The 21618-nt window shown below is 37.8% G+C and overlaps 1 protein-coding gene across 1 annotated transcript in view; it reads left to right on the top strand.

Moving 5' to 3' along the window:
* mark4b (MAP/microtubule affinity-regulating kinase 4b) overlaps nucleotides 1-21618 on the top strand; it is a 52054-nt gene that overhangs the window by 3339 nt on the left and 27097 nt on the right. Inside the window, 2 exon segments of the mRNA XM_048161974.1 lie at nucleotides 9588-9785; nucleotides 10145-10198. Coding sequence (XP_048017931.1) covers nucleotides 9588-9785; nucleotides 10145-10198 — 252 coding nt within the window.

Genomic DNA, 21618 nt, shown 5'->3' on the forward strand with positions numbered 1-21618 from the left:
CACACATTTTGTAATTAACAGTTCAGAATTGCTGTCTCTATTTCCTCCTCAAAATGTCACATAACTTGTATTCTGTGTACTTGTTGTTACCAAAGCTCTTTATATAAATGGGATGTCAGGTGTCCGTTTACCTGGCTTGGGCCTTAAATAGTTCTTTGAGAGAGGTAAAAGACATCTGCTGTACAAATTGTTACGTCACATTCCAGAATTTGATTGCTTTGGAGAAAGTTGATTGCTTGTATTTATTGCTACTGTAATCTAAAAATCGGATTATACGTTATGCAAAAACTATTAACACACAAAGGGATCCCTGAAGAGCAACTTAGTGGTGATGGTCATAGACTGAAAAATAAAGGAGCATACATAGAGAAACAGGAGTGGTTTGCTATGAATGATTGAAGGTAATGAAAAGTCTGCATATTTTGTGCTTCAGTTATCCAGCGCAGACACAGCAGCGTGGCATGTCACACAGAGGCACGGCGAGACCTTCTAGAATGATGAGAGCTGATGTGAAGAGATGAGATAGCGAGAAAGAACGCAAAGCAAACACAATAGGAAATGTGTCTACCGATCTGGGAGGTTATTAAAACTCTCTGTATGGCAATGGAACAAGAGTGGAACGATGATGTCAAAACAAAGAGCCTGCAAGTGAATCCATAGATTCCATGTAGGGCAGAGAAACATCATGTTGTCTGTCAAATACAAGTTGTGCAAGGCCAGTCTAGAGGACTGGGTCAACTAGAAAAGGAAACCTAGAATGTCCAGTACATTTTATAGGGCGTATATGAAATTTAATTAATGTTCATTTACAAGGTTAAATTTGTTCTATAATAGCAGACATCTTGATAACCATCACATTTTAACAGCTCACACGAAGGAAATGTAAGGGTGGAAAATAAGATGTTAGAATTGCATCATCCTGTTTTACTTGACCTAGACTTTGTAAACTCGCACAAATGTTGATTTTTAATTACGTGTTGAAGCTTGCGACTTTCACAGAGGAGCAGACACTATGAATGATGTCTATATCAGCTAAAAATCTCTGGTGTGAAACAATAAATATTTATGTTAGCTACTGTGGACATTTAAGTTATGCTGAAGTGTCGAAACATCAAAAGAGGAAACTGATTGGTAAAGTAAGTGCGTAAGTGTCCCCGCATTCGACTTCCTCATTGCTCATGTGTTACATGTTTTTATACTCTTACACATCATTTACATAGTCAACAACATATATTCATCTTTTTAGAGATTTGCCCCTCCCAGTCACAGTGAGGTAATGTGGAAAAGGATAGATACTATTTTTAAGAAGAAGAACATGATTCCTAAAATTAAAAAAAGCTGCGGTTCCTAAAGCTGATAAATGGAATGGAATTCTACTGCATTGTATTATTTTGTTTAAATAAATTTCAAATAAAACAGTCACAGTGACTGATACCGATAATATAAAAAAAATCTCTAATATTGGCTGATAACTGATTTAGTACTGATACATTGTGCATCCCTAGTAAAGGTGCAGTCACATTTACTGTTGGTCAGTGAAACTGTCACGGGTGAAAGGTAGTCACGCAAATTCTCCATATTGACCAATAGAAATCTGCTTGGTTTAAAAGTGACTTATGTGTTAAATTCTGTCATTATTTGCTCACCCTCATTTTGTTTCAAACCCGTAAGACTTTCATTCATCTTCAGAACACAAATTAACATATTTTTAAAGGTCCCGTTCTTCGTGATCCCATGTTTCAAACTTTAGTTAGTGTGTAATGTTGTTGTTAGAGTATAAATAAAATCTGTAAAATTTTAAAGCTCAAAGTTCAATGCCAAGCGAGATATTTTATTTAACAGAAGTCACCTACATCGAACGGCCAGTTTGGACTACATCCCTCTACTTCCTTCTTTAATGACGTCACTAAAACAGTTTTTTGACTAACCTCCGCCCACAGGAATACACAAGAGTTGCGTTTGTAGAGTGTGTTTGTCGCCATGTCGTCGAAACGCTGTTATTTTCATCCCGCAGTCCAATCACCGGGTCTGATTCCGGCTCAAATTGATAGGGTAAAATTAAAGACATGTTTACAATAACACTGAGCGCATGCATCTCCACGTTATGGTAAGAGGCGTGACCTTTCCGGGCAAGATGCGCTAAACTGCTGTCGAATCACAACACAGGAACCGCTGGCACAATCAGAACTCGTTACGTATTTCTGAAGGAGGGACTTCATAGAACAAGGAAGTCATCAGCCCGTTTTTATGACAGTGGAAACAGCGGTATACAGATAAGTAAATTATGTGAAAAATACTGTGTTTTTTTACACGCGAAACATGAACACATGTTATATTGCACACTATAAACACAATCAAAGCTTCAAAAAACCACGAAAAACGGGACCTTTAATGAAATCTGAGCGATTTCTGTCCCTCCATTGACAGCTACGCAACTATCAATTAGATGGTTTAAAAGTTTATAAAAAGATTGTAAAACTAATTCATATGAATTGTGCAGTTTAGTCAAAATTTTCTGAAGAGACACGATCATTAGATTAAATTTAGGCACATTTTATTAACATTTATAAACATTGATCAGTGAACATACACAGAACCGTCCACGAGAACAAACCTCTTCCGGAAGCTCAAACATGCTGGTTTAAAACCTCATTGGTTCTCGCACGTCAAGCAAACATGCTTGAGCTTCCATTTACCACAACTAATGTGTGTGTTGATGAATGTTTATATGTGAATATAATCCTAAATTATATCTGTTCATCATATAAAACGATCTATTCTCTTCTGAAAATTTGGACTAAACTACTCAATTGGTATGGATTTATTTTACGATCTCTTTATGAACTTTTGAAGCGGCAAAATGCTAGTTGTGTAGCTGTCAATGGAAGGACAGAAATTGCTCAGATTTCATTAAAAATATGGTCATTTGTCATGAACGAAAGTCATACAAGTTTGGAATGACATGAGGGTGAGTAATTAATGACAGAATTTTTATTTTTGGGTGAACTAACCCTTTAAAATGGACAGCAGCAACAAACAGCTTGTTTAATTCTAAAGGTCGGGGAGCGGGTGAAAATGGTCGTAAAAGTCTGTCAAAAAACAAAATAATTAAAAATGATATTATGACCCCTTCAAGAGAAACAGTAACACACTATCACCTTCTAAACTTCAGTTGTAACTGGACATTATGCCTCCACTTTCAGCCAAAAGATATTCACTAAGAGGATTGGTTTTTCATTGTTCCTCAGTAAAGCAGGAAAGCTGATCCAATGTAGAGGTCAGATAGGCAGGGGAACCACAAGCCTGGTGGCTTGTTTCTAAGGAACTAGTGAAACCTAGGCCTAGACACTCATGTTCTGAATAAAGAGGTTATTGTGTCTGCTGTATGTGAAGAAAGCAAAGAAACTGAAGTTGAAGGTGCATCTTTTATAAAGAGCATTTGCTCCTTGGTTGATTCCTAGTAGAAGTCTATGGCATGTCTTGTTCATAGCACTACTAGTTTGTTGTGGTGATGTTGCTGTGGTAAATATCCAGTCCAGTATATGAGTGATGCCATGTAATGTCTTCAAGCCTAAATTAATACATTTTGTTGTCCACCACAAGGCAGTTATCTTTTGGTTCGTCCAGCTAATACAAGTAAACATGTTTATATAGTCGAACCTTTAACTCTGAGCATGTTTTTGAGTCAAGAGGGTGTGTTTAGACCATGAGCGACAGTCACACAATCAGCATGTTTTTGTGCTAGTCATTGTGGAAGTATTGCAGCACCCCCTGTTCCGTTGCCACACCAATAGTTGCTCTTGACAACTGATATTGATGTTGTCTCCTTGTGTATTTGGCTAATGTGTGTGCGCGCACATGAGGGGGTTATGTTACTGGTTGGTGGGGAGGGGGGTTGCCGAGTGCGGTTAGCAGATGGGCCTCAGCTGGGGCTTTTTGTTTGGCTCTCTCATCTGATGCCAAGGTGAGACTTTTGCTCTCTAGTCATGAGGATTGCTGCCTGTCTGTGACTGCAGCACCATTAGTTATTCAGATGTTTCACTCATGGCAGACACTTACTAAAGGGTAACAAGTAGCAGAGGGGCTAGTGGCATTTCAGTCACAAGGCATGAGTCGATATTGAGGCAGTGTCTTAGAAATGGGTCATCTGCTGAATAGAGGGAGATTGCATAAATGTGAATCTCACAATAACCATGTGAATTATATATTTTAAAATTAATCTGTCAAAGTGGGACTGTCATTCAGTTAAACATTTTATGTAATTAATTAAATGATATTCTGATATGCTTAATAATAAATCACAGTGAATTGCCTGGGTGGGATATTATTGATAAAGGTTTCCAGATTCAATTTAATTCCCATTTATAAGCTCTTGATTTGATTAACTCACAATAACTACAGTGCTCAGCGTAAATGAGTACACCCCCTTTGAAAAATAACATTTTAAACAATATCTCAATGAACACAAAAACAATTTCCAAAATGTTGACAAGACTAAGATTTATATCACATCTGTTTAACTTATAACATGAAAGTAAGGTTAATAATATAACTTAGATTACACATTTTTCAGTTTTACTCAAATTAGGGTGATGCAAAAATGAGTACACCCCACTGAAATCTCTGGAGCAAAACTAAATTTTAGACTACAAATGTCTAATTTAACAAGAATTCAACCACTAATTATTCATTACACGGGTGTCCAGCAGACTGTTGACTATAAAAGGGTGTTAAAACCCCTTTCCATTTCATGTTGTCAGCAATGGCACCACATGGAAGAGAAATGTCACAAGAACTGAGAAAGAAAATAATTTCTTTACACCAGAAAGGTGAAGGCTACAAGAAGATCAGCAAAGCTTTACTTATCAGTCAGAATACTGCAGCAAAAGTGTTACAAAAATTAAAAAAAAGCTGGAACTGCAACCATCTCACAGTGACATCCAGGTCGTCCGCGGAAGTTAACACCTCGACAGGAGCGTCTTCTGATGAGAAGGGTTAAAGAAAACCGGCATGCAAGTTCACTGCAGTTATCTAAAGAAGTAGAAAGCCAAACCGGGGTGACTATTTCCTGTGACACAATATGGCGTACACTGCAGAGGAATGGCATGCATGGGTGCCGTCCATGAAAGAAGCCTCTCCTTAAGCCCAGGCACAAAAAAGCCCACCTAGAGTTTGCCAGGGCCCATGCTGACAAAGATGAAGACTACTGGGACTCTATACTCTGGAGTGATGAGACCAAGATAAATGTTTTTGGAACTGATGGCTTCAAAACTGTATGGCGTCACAAAGGTGAGGAATACAAAGAAAAATCCATGGTGCCTACAGTGAAACATGGTGGTGGCAGTGTCCTTATGTGGGGCTGCATGAGTGCTGCTGGTGTCGGGAGCTGCATTTCATTGATGGCATCATGAATTCACAGATGTACTGCTCTATACTGAAAGAGAAGATGCTACCATCACTCTGTGCCCTTGGTCGTCGTGCACTTTTCCAACATGACAATGATCCTAAACACACATCTAAGGCCACTGCTGGATTTCTGAAGAAGAACAGGGTGAAAGTGATTCAGTGGCTTCTGATCTGAACCCAATCGAACACCTATGGGGAATTCTGAAGAGACAAGTTGAGCATCACTCTCCATCCAGCATCCAGTCTCTAAAAGAGGTTATTCTTGAAGAATGGAAAAAGGCAGATGTTGCAAAATGGTGCCAACTTGTTCATTCCATGCCTAGATGAATTGGTGCTTTCATTAAAAATCATGGAGGTCATACAAAGTACTAGATGTAGTAGTTTTTGTTGTGGGGTGTACTCATTTTTGCATCACCCTAATTTGAGTAAAACTGAAAAATGTGTAATCTAAGTAATATTATTAATCTTACTTTTCATGTTATAAGTTAAACAGATGTTATATTAAACTTAGTCTTGTCAACATTTTTGAAATTGTTTTTGTGTTCATTGAGATATTGTTATCCATGATAATGAACCTTTCTTGTTAAAATTAATTTGTAAAAGTATGAGCACAGTTTTAATGAATTTTGAAGCCTAAATGCAGTCTCCAGAATTAAAAAGCTAAAGTTATGCTATAAACGAACTACACCACGGTCCCACAACTTCAACGTCACCATCACTAAGCTTCCCAAAATGCTTTCAGTGTTTATTTAAAAATATTTTCCCAGAAAGCTTGTGTTAGAATAGATTATAAGAGCACAATTATAAGCATAACGAGGCTGTAAAAGCAGACTGAGTTTACCTGTTCGGTATGATGACGTTTAATCTTAAATCAGCCTCTGTAGTCTGATTTAGCCACTTGTTAGCAACCGTCTTTTTCAAGACACGAAACAGCTTAAAAAAATCACGAGTGGGGTAATACTGATGCATCTTATGTCGTAGATTAAAATGTGAAAGTATATAGAGTTTGTGTTTACCACAGACCTTATTTAAGCCATTTAACCAAAACCACATTCAAAAAACTCATTGACTTCGGGACGATGGAACCGGAAGTTCTAAAATGCTAACTGGTTTGCACTTTTTGGCCTACAAATTGATGCATACTTGCACCATTCTATAGCATGATATGCTGGATGATTAATTAAAGTTAATATGCATGGCTGGGTACTGATACAGATTTCCAGAATCAGTTTGATTCTGATTCACAAGCTCTTTATTTGATTTTAATTTTGATTCATTTGGGTATATTTCAGTTTTAATATCCATTTTGCTTGCATATGAACGAAATTCTTTCTCTGCTAATGCTGCAAATCATGCAGGGCAGTGTTTCAGACTGATTCACACTGTCTTTTGAACTATTTGTTAAAAGAACCGACTCATAAGAGTAATTTGTTTCGGGAATTCGGCTACACTGGTTACGTTGTATGTTTGTTTTTGCATGCCGCCTATTATTATTGTGGCAGATTAGCAAATCTTTGAGTAGACATTACAAAAAGAAGCTTTAGAATATATTGTTTGTTTTATTTCCATATCAATGAACATAAGCCTATAAAGTATGAAAAACCAATAAATCCTTTACACTGAACCTGTTAAGGAAGCCTGAAGCTTTGTTGCAAGCAGCCACACCAGAAAACTGTTACGAGGGGATGGCACAACATCTATTCAAGACAGGAAACCATGCAAGTTTGAGTTTTGGCAGGGTTCTTCACACCTGGCTCAGGCGTACACCTGTTTCCCTACACGCTTTTATCTCACATCAACACAATATAGCATAGTGATGTCATGAATGACTAAAACTCATTGTTGTGCATTAATTTCAAGGAAACGCTGTGAAAGAAATCAGCACAGAGGAAACTGTTTTGCAGCAATACCAAATGCAAAGCTTCATAGGACAGGACAGGACATAGACCCCTGTAAATGGGTTTTGGGAGTAAGTCATAAGATGCAATAGCAGGATGTGTGTCTAGATGGACTGACCCTGACCCATCTCAACCCCCTTCGAATGTGCTCCTGTCCTATCACAAGCAGGATGCTGGCTAGATAGGCAGTCTATTGTCTCAGTCTAGGGTGGGACTAGAATTATGTTATGTGGAATTATGTCTTGGGATCTGCATAGTCCTACCAGGTCTATATTGATATGTATTTTTAAATCTGCAGTTATAATTAAGCTACTGCATATTTTTGTTCATCTCTAAATATACATGCGTAATCGAATATTTGAAGGATTAATGAAGAGTCACCTCTGTTTCATAGCAAAAACGCAATGTAATATTTAGTGTTGTTTGCTGAAATTTTGCATACAAAATCCAGTAATTTTGACAGGAATCCACACAATCGGAATTTCGCATAAGGGTGAAATGTTCCCCATGAAGATTTCGTTTGTGTTCAAGTTGGTCAGGTGAATTCACTCCGTTGACCAATAGTAGTCTGCTTGGTTTGAAAGTGACTTCTGTGTGAGCAGTGCTTTATGCATTGCTACACTATTGACAGTGAACAAAAGATCTTTTTGCCCACAAACTTTGCCAAAATATCACTAATGTGACCACATCTTAATTGAAATTTTGCAAAAATCAGACTGGTATGGCTTTGGGTGCAATAGAGCTTTTACATGACTTTTAAAAAAAGAATTATTGCTTTGGTCAGAATTAAATCAAACTTTTAAAGTGCATGTAAACATACTAAGTGGGACTAAACCGAATATCTAAATGCATCGTCATTTATTGTTCTCTGTAGCAAGACGCTTTCTTCCCCCATCTAAACCATCTATTTCTGTGGCATATTGCTTTCACTGAGAAACCTTCTTCATCAACACCCCTGCCCCCACATTCTCATATAAATTGCAAGGGCAATCTGACAGAGAGCAGCAGTGGAACAATCAATGTGTGTGGCTTGGACAGGGTGGGGCAGTGGGCGGTGGTGGAGGAGGATGGGTGGGTGATAGGCGATGAGGTCTATGTCAGCATAAAATGGGTGAAACTGTTGGGAATAGGGGGTGTGGGGATGTAGAGTCACTAAAAGGGCCTCATTGGTGTGAAAAAAATATGCTCCCATCACTAAAATTTAAGATCATGAGGCTATAGAAAATATTTCTCCTCATAACGATGTACTATACTGTACTATACTATACTTACTGTAGATATAGAATGTACAATATACAATAAATAAATCATTTTTTGCCAGAATTTAAGAAAAATATGCATTTTTATTTGTTTTTTGTTTATGTGGGCTTCTGTACCTACATAAGAATGCCACATGCGTCACATCGCGCCAAGGTGTGAGTGCGAGTTCAGTTTAGTGTCGCAGTGCATTCCTGGATAGATTAGATTTAAGATTTAAAATCTTGGAACAGCCAGACATGAAACATGTCAGCAATGTATAGCAAAGCAGAGATTTTTGTATTTTAGTACTATTATAGTATTTGTTTTTTTATATATTCAGTTTAATATAATTAGTTTTTTTTCATTTTGTTCTGTTCTTTTGTCATTTTTATTAGTTTCTCTTTTTAAAATATTTTTTATTTAGTTTTAATTTATATTTATTTCAGTTTTAGTAATTGTAGTACGTCAATTTCAACTTTTTCATTTCAGTTATTTGAAAATATTTTTTTAGGTTTAGGTTTTTCATCTAATATATTTTATTTTATTTTATTTCAGCTTTATTTCAATTATCAAAAACCTTTTTAATAGTTTTTTTACCAACTATAGTAAGCTTAACTATATAAAAAAAACTGTTAAGTGTACCCATCTAAATCATTTCCTCACCTGTTTTTGATCCAGACCTTTATAACTTTCTTCTGTGGAACATACACACACCTACACACACACAAAAGATATTTTGAAAAATATCTGAATGTCCCTTCCAATGAAAGTCAACGAGGTCCAGTGTTTCGATCCCTATTGACTTTCATTGTATTGACAAAAAACTTTCTTCAAAACATCTTTTTATGTTCCACAGAAGAAAATAAATCTTACAAGTTTGGAACAACATGAGGGTGAGTGAAATGATGGCAGATTATTAATTTTTGGGAACCTTTTATTTACATTTTGCAAGATTATGAATTAATGTGCTAAATATTCTACACTAAAATAACATTGCCTGTTATTGATCTTGGTCTTAAGTAACGTTTTCTCTTCAACCCCCAGCATGCTTCTCTCTCAGCCAGTCGTTCAGAGAAGGGCTCAGGATGGTCGAGTCGCTCGCTCGGAGCCCGTTGCCGGAATTCCATCGCCTCCTGCTCGGACGAACAGCCTCACATCGGCAACTACCGGCTGCTCAAGACCATCGGCAAGGGCAATTTCGCCAAAGTGAAGTTGGCACGCCATATCTTGACCGGCAGGGAGGTAAGATGTCCATATAGGTGGCTACATTAATGTGGGAAATTAAATGAATAAAGATTTGCAAGGCTATTCTGATTAACTCTTTAGGTAAAGCTTCTCGGTCAAGTTGTTCTACTTTGTGACCAGACTGGCCTCTGCCATACATTTTGAGCCAGATGGCATATGAAAATATATATATATAAACTTTACATTTGCTCATCCAGTTTTCACACTTTGACCAAAAGCAATTATGTTATCAACCTACTGAGGTGTGCGCAGTTAGCATAATTTTCCACGTGATTGCTCCTTTTATATGCAATTTAGTTGTCAAGTCAATGTGTCAGCTGCATTCTGATGAATTTTTTAACTTTGTGTCTTCTCAGGTTGCAATAAAAATCATTGACAAAACCCAACTCAACCCTACAAGCCTACAGAAGGTAGGAACTAGGTCATAACCGCTGCACTCTTGTAAGCTTGTGATCCTAATTATGTCTTTGCGTGCTAATGTTTATCTGCACTCAGTGCCCGAGGTATAAGGTCATATCGAGGAGCTTGTTTTGGTCAAATTGAATTTGATTAGACACTGTTTAGCAGTGGTCAGTAAAAATGTGAACTTTAACCCCGTGGCTTTGTTTTGCCACCATTGTGCTTTGAGGTGGACTGTGGTCTAATGCTTTTGTAATATATCTGGAGCTGTCTGAGCTCTTTATCTGTGTTAAATCTGGAAAATACAACAGTGAACTGTTTTTGTCCTTGGTTTGGTTTGCAGCTAAATATATTAATTCCCTGGAAAGTGGCAGGAAAGATCAGATAAGAAATTCAAATAAGAGAACGCTGTTGAAATTGATGTCGAGCTATGAAGTTGTTGTTTCTTTATAGGCATGTTATCATTACTTTGCACGTTTTGTTTTTAGCTGATTTGTCTTTGTGGAGATAATATAATCCTTACATGTAAATATTACATCAGTTTATGTATTTGAAGTTTCTATACTTAATAACAAGCTAAAAAATAATAAATTATGTTTCTAACTTTAGAATCGGTTTTATGTTTAATGTTAATCCATCAAAGGAATTGAATCATGATTAGGATTTATCCATCTTAAATGTGAAAAAATGCATTTATGAAGTGCAGAATATTCCTAGCTATTAGACATATGGCCTGATGACTGGCGAATATTGTCTTAGTGTGAGTGAGTCTGTGTGATAATCACACATTTAAATGTGACAAGTGTGGTGTGCTGCTTCATTCAGAAGTTTTGTTATTGCTAAAACGGCATTTCAGTCCTATAGATTATTATTAGTTCTGAAAGTTCTTCCAGGATATCCAAGTGTAATGTGTTACTTATGACGAATGTCAAGAAAATAAATAGTATGTAACAGCAAGTTTTAGATAGATGATGTGATGGCACATCATCAGTAAGAATTAGCTATATTTGTTGGTAACACTTTATCAGTGATGTCTTGGTGAATGATGTCATGTGGTCAAAACCAAATGCAAATGATGGGTCAGAGGCTTTGTGTACTGCAGAATATTCTGCTGAAGGCGTTTGTGGTCTTTGTCGGTGTGTATTGGACACTGCAGCAGAAACAGGCCTCTCCCTTCAGCATTATTATAACACACTAGGTGACATTTTCGAGTAGAATCTTTTTGTACCTCTTCCTCCTTTCTTTCTTTGTTCTCTCACTCGCTCACACGGTATCATTCCTAACCTTCGTTCAACTGTCAACTGCATTCTTCATCTGGCCTACAAATTCACAAATTTCCATGATTGACAATGACAGATGTGTATGAAATTCTCTCAAATTATATATACACACATATACACTGCCTGGCCATAGAAAGTCGCTGTTTGGATTTAAATAGACAAATGCATAAGAGTCTATGATTGGATCATTATTGCTGTGATTATGAAATTTCTAGCATGTTATATGTTTGGCAACAGTTCTTCAAACCATGATTGATGGAAGGTGTAGCTTTTCATTTCTTAAAGGGGTGGTTAATTATGATTTCCAATTTTTAACTTTAGTTAGTGTGCAATGTTGCTGTTAGAGCATAAACAATGTCTGCGAAGTTACGACGCTCAAAGTTCAATGCGAAGGGAGATATTTTCTTTTAAAGAAATCTCTGTTTAAGGACTTCAACAAATGGCTGGTAGGAACTACAACTAGCTTCTTCCCAGGTTGGTGACATCACTAACCCTAAAATTTACATAAACCCGCCCCCGAGAACACGCAACAAAGGGGGTGAGGCCATGTTGGGCCAGGAGCAGCAGCTCATTTGCATTTAAAGGAACACAAAAACGGCATGTTTTTGCTCACACCCAAATAGGGTTAAATTTGACAAGCTATAATAAATCATCTGTGGAGTATTTTGAGCTGAAACATTCTGGGGACACCAGAGACTTATATTACATTATTAAAAGGGGCATTATAGGTCCCCTTTAAACAACAATGTAGGACAGGGGTCACCATTCCTGCTCCTGAAGGGCCGGTGTCTCTGCAGAGTTTAGCTTCAACCCTAATCATACACACCTGAACCAGCTAATTAAGGTCCTGCTAAGCATACTAGAAACTTCCAGGAAGGTGTGCTGATGCAAGTTGGAGCTAAACTCTGCAGGACACCGGCCCTCCAGGAACAAGTTTGGGGACCCCTGATGTAGGAAGATGTATCATGGCCATATTCCAGGATGACAAAGTCAAGATTCCTCAGGCTCAAACTGTGAAGGAATGGTTGGGAGGGATCATTTTCACACATGAATTTTCACTCCTTAAATTCATTGAAAGTCTTTGGGATGTGCCGGAGTAGACTTTACAGAGTGCTCAACTCTTGCATTTTCAATACAAGATCTTGAACAAAAATTGATGCACCTCTTGATGGAAATAACATCACAACATTTATTTCCATCAAGAGGTGCATCAGTTTTTAGTCAAGATTAGTTATGAATATTAATTCATTAATCATGATCTTAAGCCTTCACCATGACATCAAAAACTATGGCGATGATAGACAAGCTCCAAGATGTAATCAAATCCTCAAGATTGCGGACCAAATCTAAAAATTGTGTGCCTCTCTTTGATGTCTATGGTGTTTACGGCCCTGCTCCTAATTTGCAGTGTCATGTTTAGTGCATATCAAGAGGTTTTGTTAGTCTGATGTGGCACAGCACTGGAGATCTTCCAGCAGCCTCCTTCTCCTTTCTTCTCCGATCTCCTCTCTGTTTAATCCTGTTTAGAGATGGAGGGGGGCAGAGCACAATCAGCTGACCATGAACTTTCCCAGCAGCTGGATTTCAGAAGGGCCGGGAAAGACATGGAATTTGCCTCTAACAACGTGTGTGTGAGGGTTGGGGGTGTGATCATGGAACTTTGGGTCATCATAAGAGCACAGTGTTAGTATAATAAAAAAATATAAAATAAACCCTTCAGGGAGGGTGACGGGAGTTGGCCTGTGGGTAAAGAAGGGTAGTGGGGGTTGGGTGTCCCTCATTCAAGTCTCTTGCAGCCAGGAGTGCCGTTCCAGACATACGAACAATGGGGGCAACTGAGCCCGGAGGGGGTGGGGGACTCCAGAGGGGCTGTAGCACAGGAGCAGAGATCCTGAGAAAGCAAGCTTGCATACAAGAGAAGTGAGGAGTGTCTATAACACTATATCAGAAAGGGAAAAAGCCTACAGCCCCTGACTTAACGTGGTTTGGTTGGCAACTTTAAATGTGTTGTTAGATCATTGAATAATTTGCATTGTATAGTCTTGAAATGACTGTAAATGTACTGATGTATGACTATTATTGTATCAAAGAGAATGAATAATGAATTATTATTGATGATTGGCTCCTCAGTCCCACAAAATACTAGGGATGCACCGATACCATTTTTAAGGACCGAGTACGAGTACCGATATTTTTTTTCTGGTACTCGCCCATACTGATACCGATGCCTATACATTTATTAATATCTCTTTTTTTTTTTTTTTTTTTTTTGGTGATGTGGCAGTTTTTCAAGCACAACACAGTGAGACTAATGAATGTAGGACAGCTTCTTTATTATTACTCCAATGAAAAAAGTAATAATTTTATGTGCTTTGTCACTTAAACTTAAAGCACAAATTTCAGTGTCCAAATACCTTCAAAGGGCATAATTACCAAAACCATAAAAAAAAAGCATTGTCTTTTTTAACCTGCCTTTCAAAAAGTGCTAAACAACTATTACAGAACAAATGTTTATGACATAACACTGTGAACCTATGTGAAAACAACCTAGGGTGACCAGATTTCTCATGGTGGAACACGGGACGAGTGGGCAATATGGCCATGATATGAGAAATTTTATTTCACGATAAGACTGAATCCAGGGATACTGACACATATCGGGTTTTCACCCACCTGTTTATGTCCACTTAAGCCATAACGACTGTATTTACGTGAAATACTCCACTCGATGGACATTTTGACAACTATTTGTGCATTTGACCATTCAGGTGCAAGGAGAACTGATTGCGCGTTGTCTGAGAGAACTGGGATCATGCGCAAGAAAGAGAGATAGTACACGAGAGAGCGCTTCTGGTCTGTGTCATTCAGCGCGATTTGCATACAGTTCGCAATGTGTGGGTTGTCAACATTAATTTTGAAGTATTTCCACACTCCTGAGGCAGACTTTTTTCTGCTGCTGCCGTTGGTGTCTCTGTGCACGGAAAATTCTGTCAGTTATGTCACGTGAGGTATCGGTCTTTGCTATCGGGGGTATTTTTACGAGTATGAGTACAAGTACATGAGCTTGGTATTGGGCCCGATACCGATACTGGTATTGGCATCGGTGCATCCCTACAAAATACAATTATTAGTAACTTCAATGTCTTAAAATCTTTTCAGTTTAGTGCATATTATCCATGTATGTGGTCATTATAACTGTTAAATCACTTATGAGAGCAGTTGCTGGAAGAGCGCTAACAGGCAGAGCCAGATAAACTCCAAAGAGAAAAGAAGATGAAGTAAACTTGACATTTATGAGTCACACTGGGGATGCATCACTGCCTAACACTTCAAGATTATTTCTGATCAACTCCAAATACTTATGGATTACTTATGTAAGCGCCATCAATTATGAGATTATCACTATTTCTGGCACTGTAGGGCATTGTGTGTTGTATGTATCTAGGACAGTGGTTCCCAAACCTGGTCGTGGAGTAATGCCAGCACTGCACAGTTTAGATGTCTCCCTAATCAAACACACCTGATTCAGCTCATCAGCTCATTAGTAAAGACTCCAAGACCTCAGATGAGTGTGTCAGATAAGCGAGACATCGGCTGTGTCCAAAAACATAGGCAGCTAACTTGTTGCCTTGCTGCCTTATCAAGCATTGACTTTGTAGGCAGCATTTCCTTACAAAAGTACCTCACAAAACTGATTTCGGAGAGTCTTCTGAGGCAGCGTAACGGTTTAATGATCTACAGCAAAATAGAGCGAGCTTTGGTGATAACTAAGCAAATATGTAATTACAATAGTCATTTCTCGCTAGAAGTGGCATCAGAAATGGATAACGTTGGTCAAAAACGTACATTTACAACCCAAATTACGGAAATGTTGAGACATTTTTTAAATTTGAATAAAATAAAAACTAAAAGACTTTCAAATCACATGAGCCAATATTGTATTCACAATAGAACATAGATAACATAACAAATGTTTAAAATGGAGAAATTTTATACTTTTATCCACTAAATTAGCTCATTTCAAATTTGATGCCTGCTACAGGTCTCAAAAAAAGTTGGCATGGGGGCAACAAATGGCTAAAAAGCAAGAAATTTTGAAAAGATTCAGCTGGGAGAACATCTAGCAACTACTTATGTTAATTGATATCAGGTCTGTAACATGATTAGCTATAAAATGGATGTCTTAGAGAGGCAGAGTCTCTCAGAAGTAAAGATGAGCAGAGGCTCTCCAAACTGTGAAAGAGTGCATAAAAAGATTGTGGAATACTTTAAAAACAATGTTTCTTAACGTCAAATTGCAAAGGCTTTGCTTATCTCATGTACAGTGCATAACATCATCAAAAAATTCAGAGAAATTGGAGAAATCTCTGTGCGTAAGGGACAAGGCCAAAGAACTTTATTGGATGCCTGTGGTCTTCGGGCCCTCAGATAACACTGCATCACTCGTCGGCATGATTGTGTCAGTGACATTACTAAATGGGCCCAGGAATACTTCCAGAAACCATTGTCAGTAAACACAATCCACCGTGCCATCTGCAGATGCCAACTAAAGCTCTATCATGCAAAAAGGAAGCCATATGTGAACATTGCCCAGAAGCCCCGTCGTGTCCTGTGGGCCAAGGCTCATTTAAAATGGACTGTTTCAAAGTGGAAAAGTGTTCTGTGGTCAGACGAGTCCAAATTGACAATCTTGTTGGAAATCATGGATGCCGTGTGCTCCAGGCTAAAGAGGTGGGAGACATTCCAGCATGTTATCAGTGTTCAGTTCAAAAGCCAGCATCTGTGATGGTATGGGGGTGCATAAGTGCATACGATATGGGCAGCTTGCATGTTTTGGAAGGCACTATGAATGCTGAAAGGTATGTAAGGTTTTAGAGCAACATGCTCCCCTCCAGATGACGTCTATTTCAGGGAAGGCCTTGTGTATTTCAGCAGGACAATGCAAAACCACATACTGCTGCTATTACAACAGCTTGGCTTCGTCGTAGAAGAGTCCGGGTGCTGAATTGGCCTGCCTGCAGTCCAGAGCCCATATGTATAAAGCCGCTCAGAGTAAAATTTTTGTTTTAAGTGTGTCAAAATTTTAAGAATAATTTTACTCTTATTCATAAACTTAAGAATGAGTTTGACACTTAAAAATATATTAAACACTTTAAAATATATTAAAATAGAATTAAAATAAAATATTAATACAAAATATTAAATTATTAATTCAAAACTGATATTTTAAATTGTAGTAATATTACAATATTACCATTTTTACCATATTTTTTAATCAAATAAATGCATTCTTGGTGAGCATAAGAGACTTCTTTCCAAAAATTCCCAAAAAATCTTACCAACCCCAATTTTTTTTTACCTACAGTAACTGTGCAACTTTATGATTTTAAACAATTTTTACATAGAATATAAAATATATTATTATTATTATATATTTACATTAATCATATTTATATTGACATTATATATACAAATAGTGAGCAAATGGAGACCAGCAGAAAGTTTCCTCCTCCTCAGATGTTTCTCCTGAGAAAAAGAGCCCAACACTCTCAGAGAATATCTCAGCAATGTCTCAAACTGTGCTCAGATTTGCAAAGATACCAAAATCGGTAGTCAAAACTCTTTCTGATTGAAGTCCAAATGATCTTATATTTTATAGTATGTTTTCATTTCTCCTAAAGAATTCAGACCAAGCTGATGCATGCATGAAACACAGCTGAGATCTCCAATTAATCTCCAGAGCTTTGAAAGAGCACTGAGCAATAAAATATTCCTTTGGGACATGCCCCCTCACTTTGAGCGGCCATGAGGCTTCTGGGTACACCGAAGTTTTTCTCTCTGGCACTTCCTGTCCTGATGTTCAGCCCCCCCAGAGGCAGCTTTGACCTGAGCTGTTGGTGTGCCCTGATGAGACCATCTGCTTTGCTCTCTGTGGTGATCCAGCTCTCTTTCTCTCTCTGTCTCTCTCTGTCACTCACCGGGCTCCAGATCAATGCTAGGGAAATTGCGTGGGCATGGACTATTGCCTGGGAGCCATAGGAGTACTTTGAAATCCTGAAGTGTTTTCTTTGGTAAAAATCAGTTATATATGTGAATGAGTCACTTTATTTGCAATGTTTCTCTATACTCTCGCTGTTTTGTTTTCACATCTCAATGGCAAATTCTTACAGGCTTCGGCTGACTGCTTGTTTGTGTGTTTATGAGATTGACCGAACGTTAGACATCTTTAGGTGAGAGTAAGATAGTGTACAGAGAATGACAGGCGACTGCGGTCATATGAGAATGCCATTAGCTTACTGACAATCACTCTGAAAAAACCTACCCTTTGGGAACAGCATGAGCCAAAGATGATTCTTCTAAGTCTTGCAGATGTTTTGTAGAATATGCAGTGATGCAGAACTGTTCTTTCCCTCTTGAGAGGCTCTTACAATGTCTTCAGATTGGATAAAATCAGACTTGGATAAAATGTGGCACCCATGTAAGCACCTTGTCAAAGACTTCCAAAATGTGATCCAGTTTAAAGATTATGGATGTAAGATTCAATCAGCCATTGTGTTGCATCTCTCCATAATATTTAAAGCGATAGTTCACCCAAAAATGACAATTCTGTCATCATTTTAGTATCATTGATATCCTATTATAGATTTTGTTCATTAGTTTTAGTAATTTTGCTGTGTGTTTTGGTCATTTTTTAAAAAAATATGTCTGTATAATTTTATAATTTGTATTTATTTGTTTTAGTTTATTTAGTTTTAGTTATTTTAGTATGTTAAACTAAACAAAAAAGTGAAATAAAATATAAATTATATAAAACACTGTTCCAAACCTGGTGGTAACAATATTGTTTGGACCCCAACGTTCTAAGTATATTATTTTATGTTCCACAGAAGAAAAAAAGTCATACAGGTTTGAACGACGTGAGAATGAAAAAATGATGAGAGAATTTATATTTTTTGGTAAATTATCCCTTTAATTGTGGAATTACGCAACAGTGATCTGAGGCAAAATATAATTCACATGCTAATATTCATTGTTATAGCTATTATTTGATGTCAGAAGTGTTGCGTGGGCGTTTTTGTTCTCTTGCTCAGACATGCAAAAATGTCAAGCCTCCGATTTGCATATTTCACCCCCTCTCAGTGGAGCAGTTGGAGACGGTGTGGAAAGAGGACGGCCTGGACAGAACCAGACACAGATGAAAAATGATTCCCAGTGGGATGTGGACGGCTGTGATGTGCTGATGTCTGACTGATGAGCTTCATAAGGTCAAACTGAGGTTATTCGACACTTTCAGTGATCTGATGAATGAAGAAATATGCCTAATACTGAAGGATTGCCTCAGTGTAAAGTGACACACCATGTCTTAACACCAGATGTGAGGAGATTAAAGCTATCTCTTCCATGTAAATCTAGGTTTTTGCGTATGACAAGAAACGGGCTACTGGACATTATATTGGTTTCTTGGTATTTACTTCTGAAGTGTCACTCAATGAAATCTTATAGGTCCAAAAACTGCTTCATTACCGAAGAAAGTTGGTAAAGTGTTATATATTTGTGCAAATATTTTACGCCAGACTGCTTGAGGGTCACAAATGAAGGTCAATTTAATGCTAAATTTGCGCGAAAGATTAACATGACGGTACATGTTAGTCAATGAGTTGAATCTACATAACTCCACAACAACTACATAAATGTATCCACTAACCATTCAAAAACATCCAGTTGCATTCTAAAAGTTGTAACTTTGTCTCTCCATCAGTGTCCGACTCGAACAATGTAAGGTTGAACACCGCTACTGACAATTTCTGACATTTTGGCTGCATGAGATTCTCCAGTTTTGTTGTTGTTAAAGGAGTAGTCCACTTTTAAATACACTTTTCCTGATAAATTTACTCACCCCCATGTCATCCAAGATGTTCATGTCTTTCTTTCATCAGTCGAAAAGAAGTGAAGGTTTTTGAGGAAAACATTCCAGGATTATTCTCCTTACAGTGGATTTCAATTGCTACCAACAGATTGAAGGTCAAAATTACAGTTTCAGTGCAGCTTCAAGGGCTTTAAACGATACCAGATGAGTAATAAGGGTCTTATCTAGCGAATCGATCGGTCATTTTCGATTAAAAATACAACCGTTTATGCTTTATAAACAAAATATCGCTGAATGTCCTACGCCTTCCCTATTCAAGTTACGGAAAAAAACGAAACTGGCGCGCGTTCGTTACGTAAGTAGAATAGGGAAGGCGTAGAACATTCAGCGTAAGCGTTATGAAGAATGCGGAAGCGGAAAGTACATTCAATGCGATATTTTGTTTATAAAGCATAAACGGTTGTATTTTTTTCGAAAATGACCGATCGATTCGCTAGATAAGACCCTTATTTCTCATCTGGGATCGTTCAAAGCCCTTGAAGCTGCACTGAAACTGTAATTTTGACCTTCAATCTGTTGGTAGCCACTGAAATCCACTGTAAGGAGAAAAATCCTGGAATGTTTTCTTCAAAAACCTTCATTTCTTTTCGACTGACGAAAGAAAGACATGAACATCTTGGATGACAGGGGGGTGAGTAAATTTATCAGGAAAAGTGTATTTAAAAGTGGACTAATCCTTTAAGTATCCGAAGCATGAGCTGTTAAAGCTCCGCCCTCTTCTAGAAAGGGGGCCAGGAGCAGCAGCTCATTTGCATTTAAAGGGACACAAAAACGGCATGTTTTTACTCACACCAAAATAAGGGCAAATTTGATAAGCTATAATAAATTATGTGAGGTATTTTAAGCTGAAACTTCACAGACACGTTCTGGGGACATCAGAGACTTATTACATCTTGTGAAAAGGGGCATAATAGAACCCCTTTAAAAATTATTTTCGTTCATTAAAATAAAGTTTAAATAAAATATAAATATATGATGAAACTTAAACTTAGTTTTATTTCTAGTTTATTTCTAGTACTAAAATTATTCAAACTAAATGTGAAATAAATACAAATTACGTAGAACTAAAAAAAAACTTGACTTTACATCACAGTGCTGGATTATATTTCACAATGTGACCTAACAATCTTTCTGTTTTTATTTTTTTACTATGATGCATAAAGAGGTGTCTCTACATGTTTGGACTTGATCTCTTAAACTTTTCTACTCTAGAGTTTCTGTGTTTTTGGCATGAATGCTCACTGTAAACCCTCCCATGGGTATTTTGATTATTTTCGCTTGTGCATTTCTTTATAAGTCTGATAACTTAATGGCAAATGTACAGTTAGGGTTTTTGCTCTTTGCATCTGTAAATTCTGCTCAATCCCTCCCAGCACAAGGCCTGGATTAACTGGTGAGAGGCCTGCAGTGGGGTCAAGGTGAGGTGGTCCTGCGCAAACAACGCTCTGGGCTCGACAAATGTTTGCATCCAGCACCACCAACATGACCTCATTCACCCACAATGCCATCCAGAGGGAAACCGAGAAGGAAAAGAGATCTTTTGTAAGCAAATTCTTCTTTCTAAAAGAAGAAAAAAGGAAGGAGATCAATTCAGGGTTTGATTACCACTGTCTGGAAGTCAGCAACATGAAAAATGGACAGTAGAAACAGAAGAGAAGGGTAGAAACAGAGTAGTAATGTGCGGGCAGAGGCAGGTTTTACATCAGGTGCTGAGGGAGCGTTGCCTGACTTAGGGGGTGAGATAAGTCCCTGCTTTAATACCAGGTCACCATAGCAACGGTGACGTGAGGCCAGAGCCTGGGAAATGAACCAGGAAGTCCTGTCTTTGAGGAAAAGCAGGAGAGATGCATGAGGAAAGAGAGTGAGGGAGGGGCTGGATTATCTGATGGTTATCTTTAGGGCTCAGGTGAACAGCTGATGTGCAATTCAATTAGAGCCGCTCTCAAGGGGCCGTTCGTGTATGTGTGTGTGTACCAGGTGAAGTTTGATGTTGTCTCAGGATACCCTGGTGTCATGTGATGATTCAGCTTGAATGACTGCTCATAAAAGCAAAAGAAATACACTTCCACATTCCAAATTGAAAAGTCAAGGTCACTTAGGCATGTTGCAAAAGATCATATTCTTACGTCTTATTTACAGAAAGAAATCTAAAAAAATCTGTAGAACAATATATTGTAAATATACAACATATGGTTTGGGGTCAGTAATTTTTTTTAAAGAAATT

This window comes from Megalobrama amblycephala, linkage group LG16 (assembly GCF_018812025.1).
Source record: "Megalobrama amblycephala isolate DHTTF-2021 linkage group LG16, ASM1881202v1, whole genome shotgun sequence".
Lineage (NCBI taxonomy): Eukaryota > Metazoa > Chordata > Actinopteri > Cypriniformes > Xenocyprididae > Megalobrama > Megalobrama amblycephala.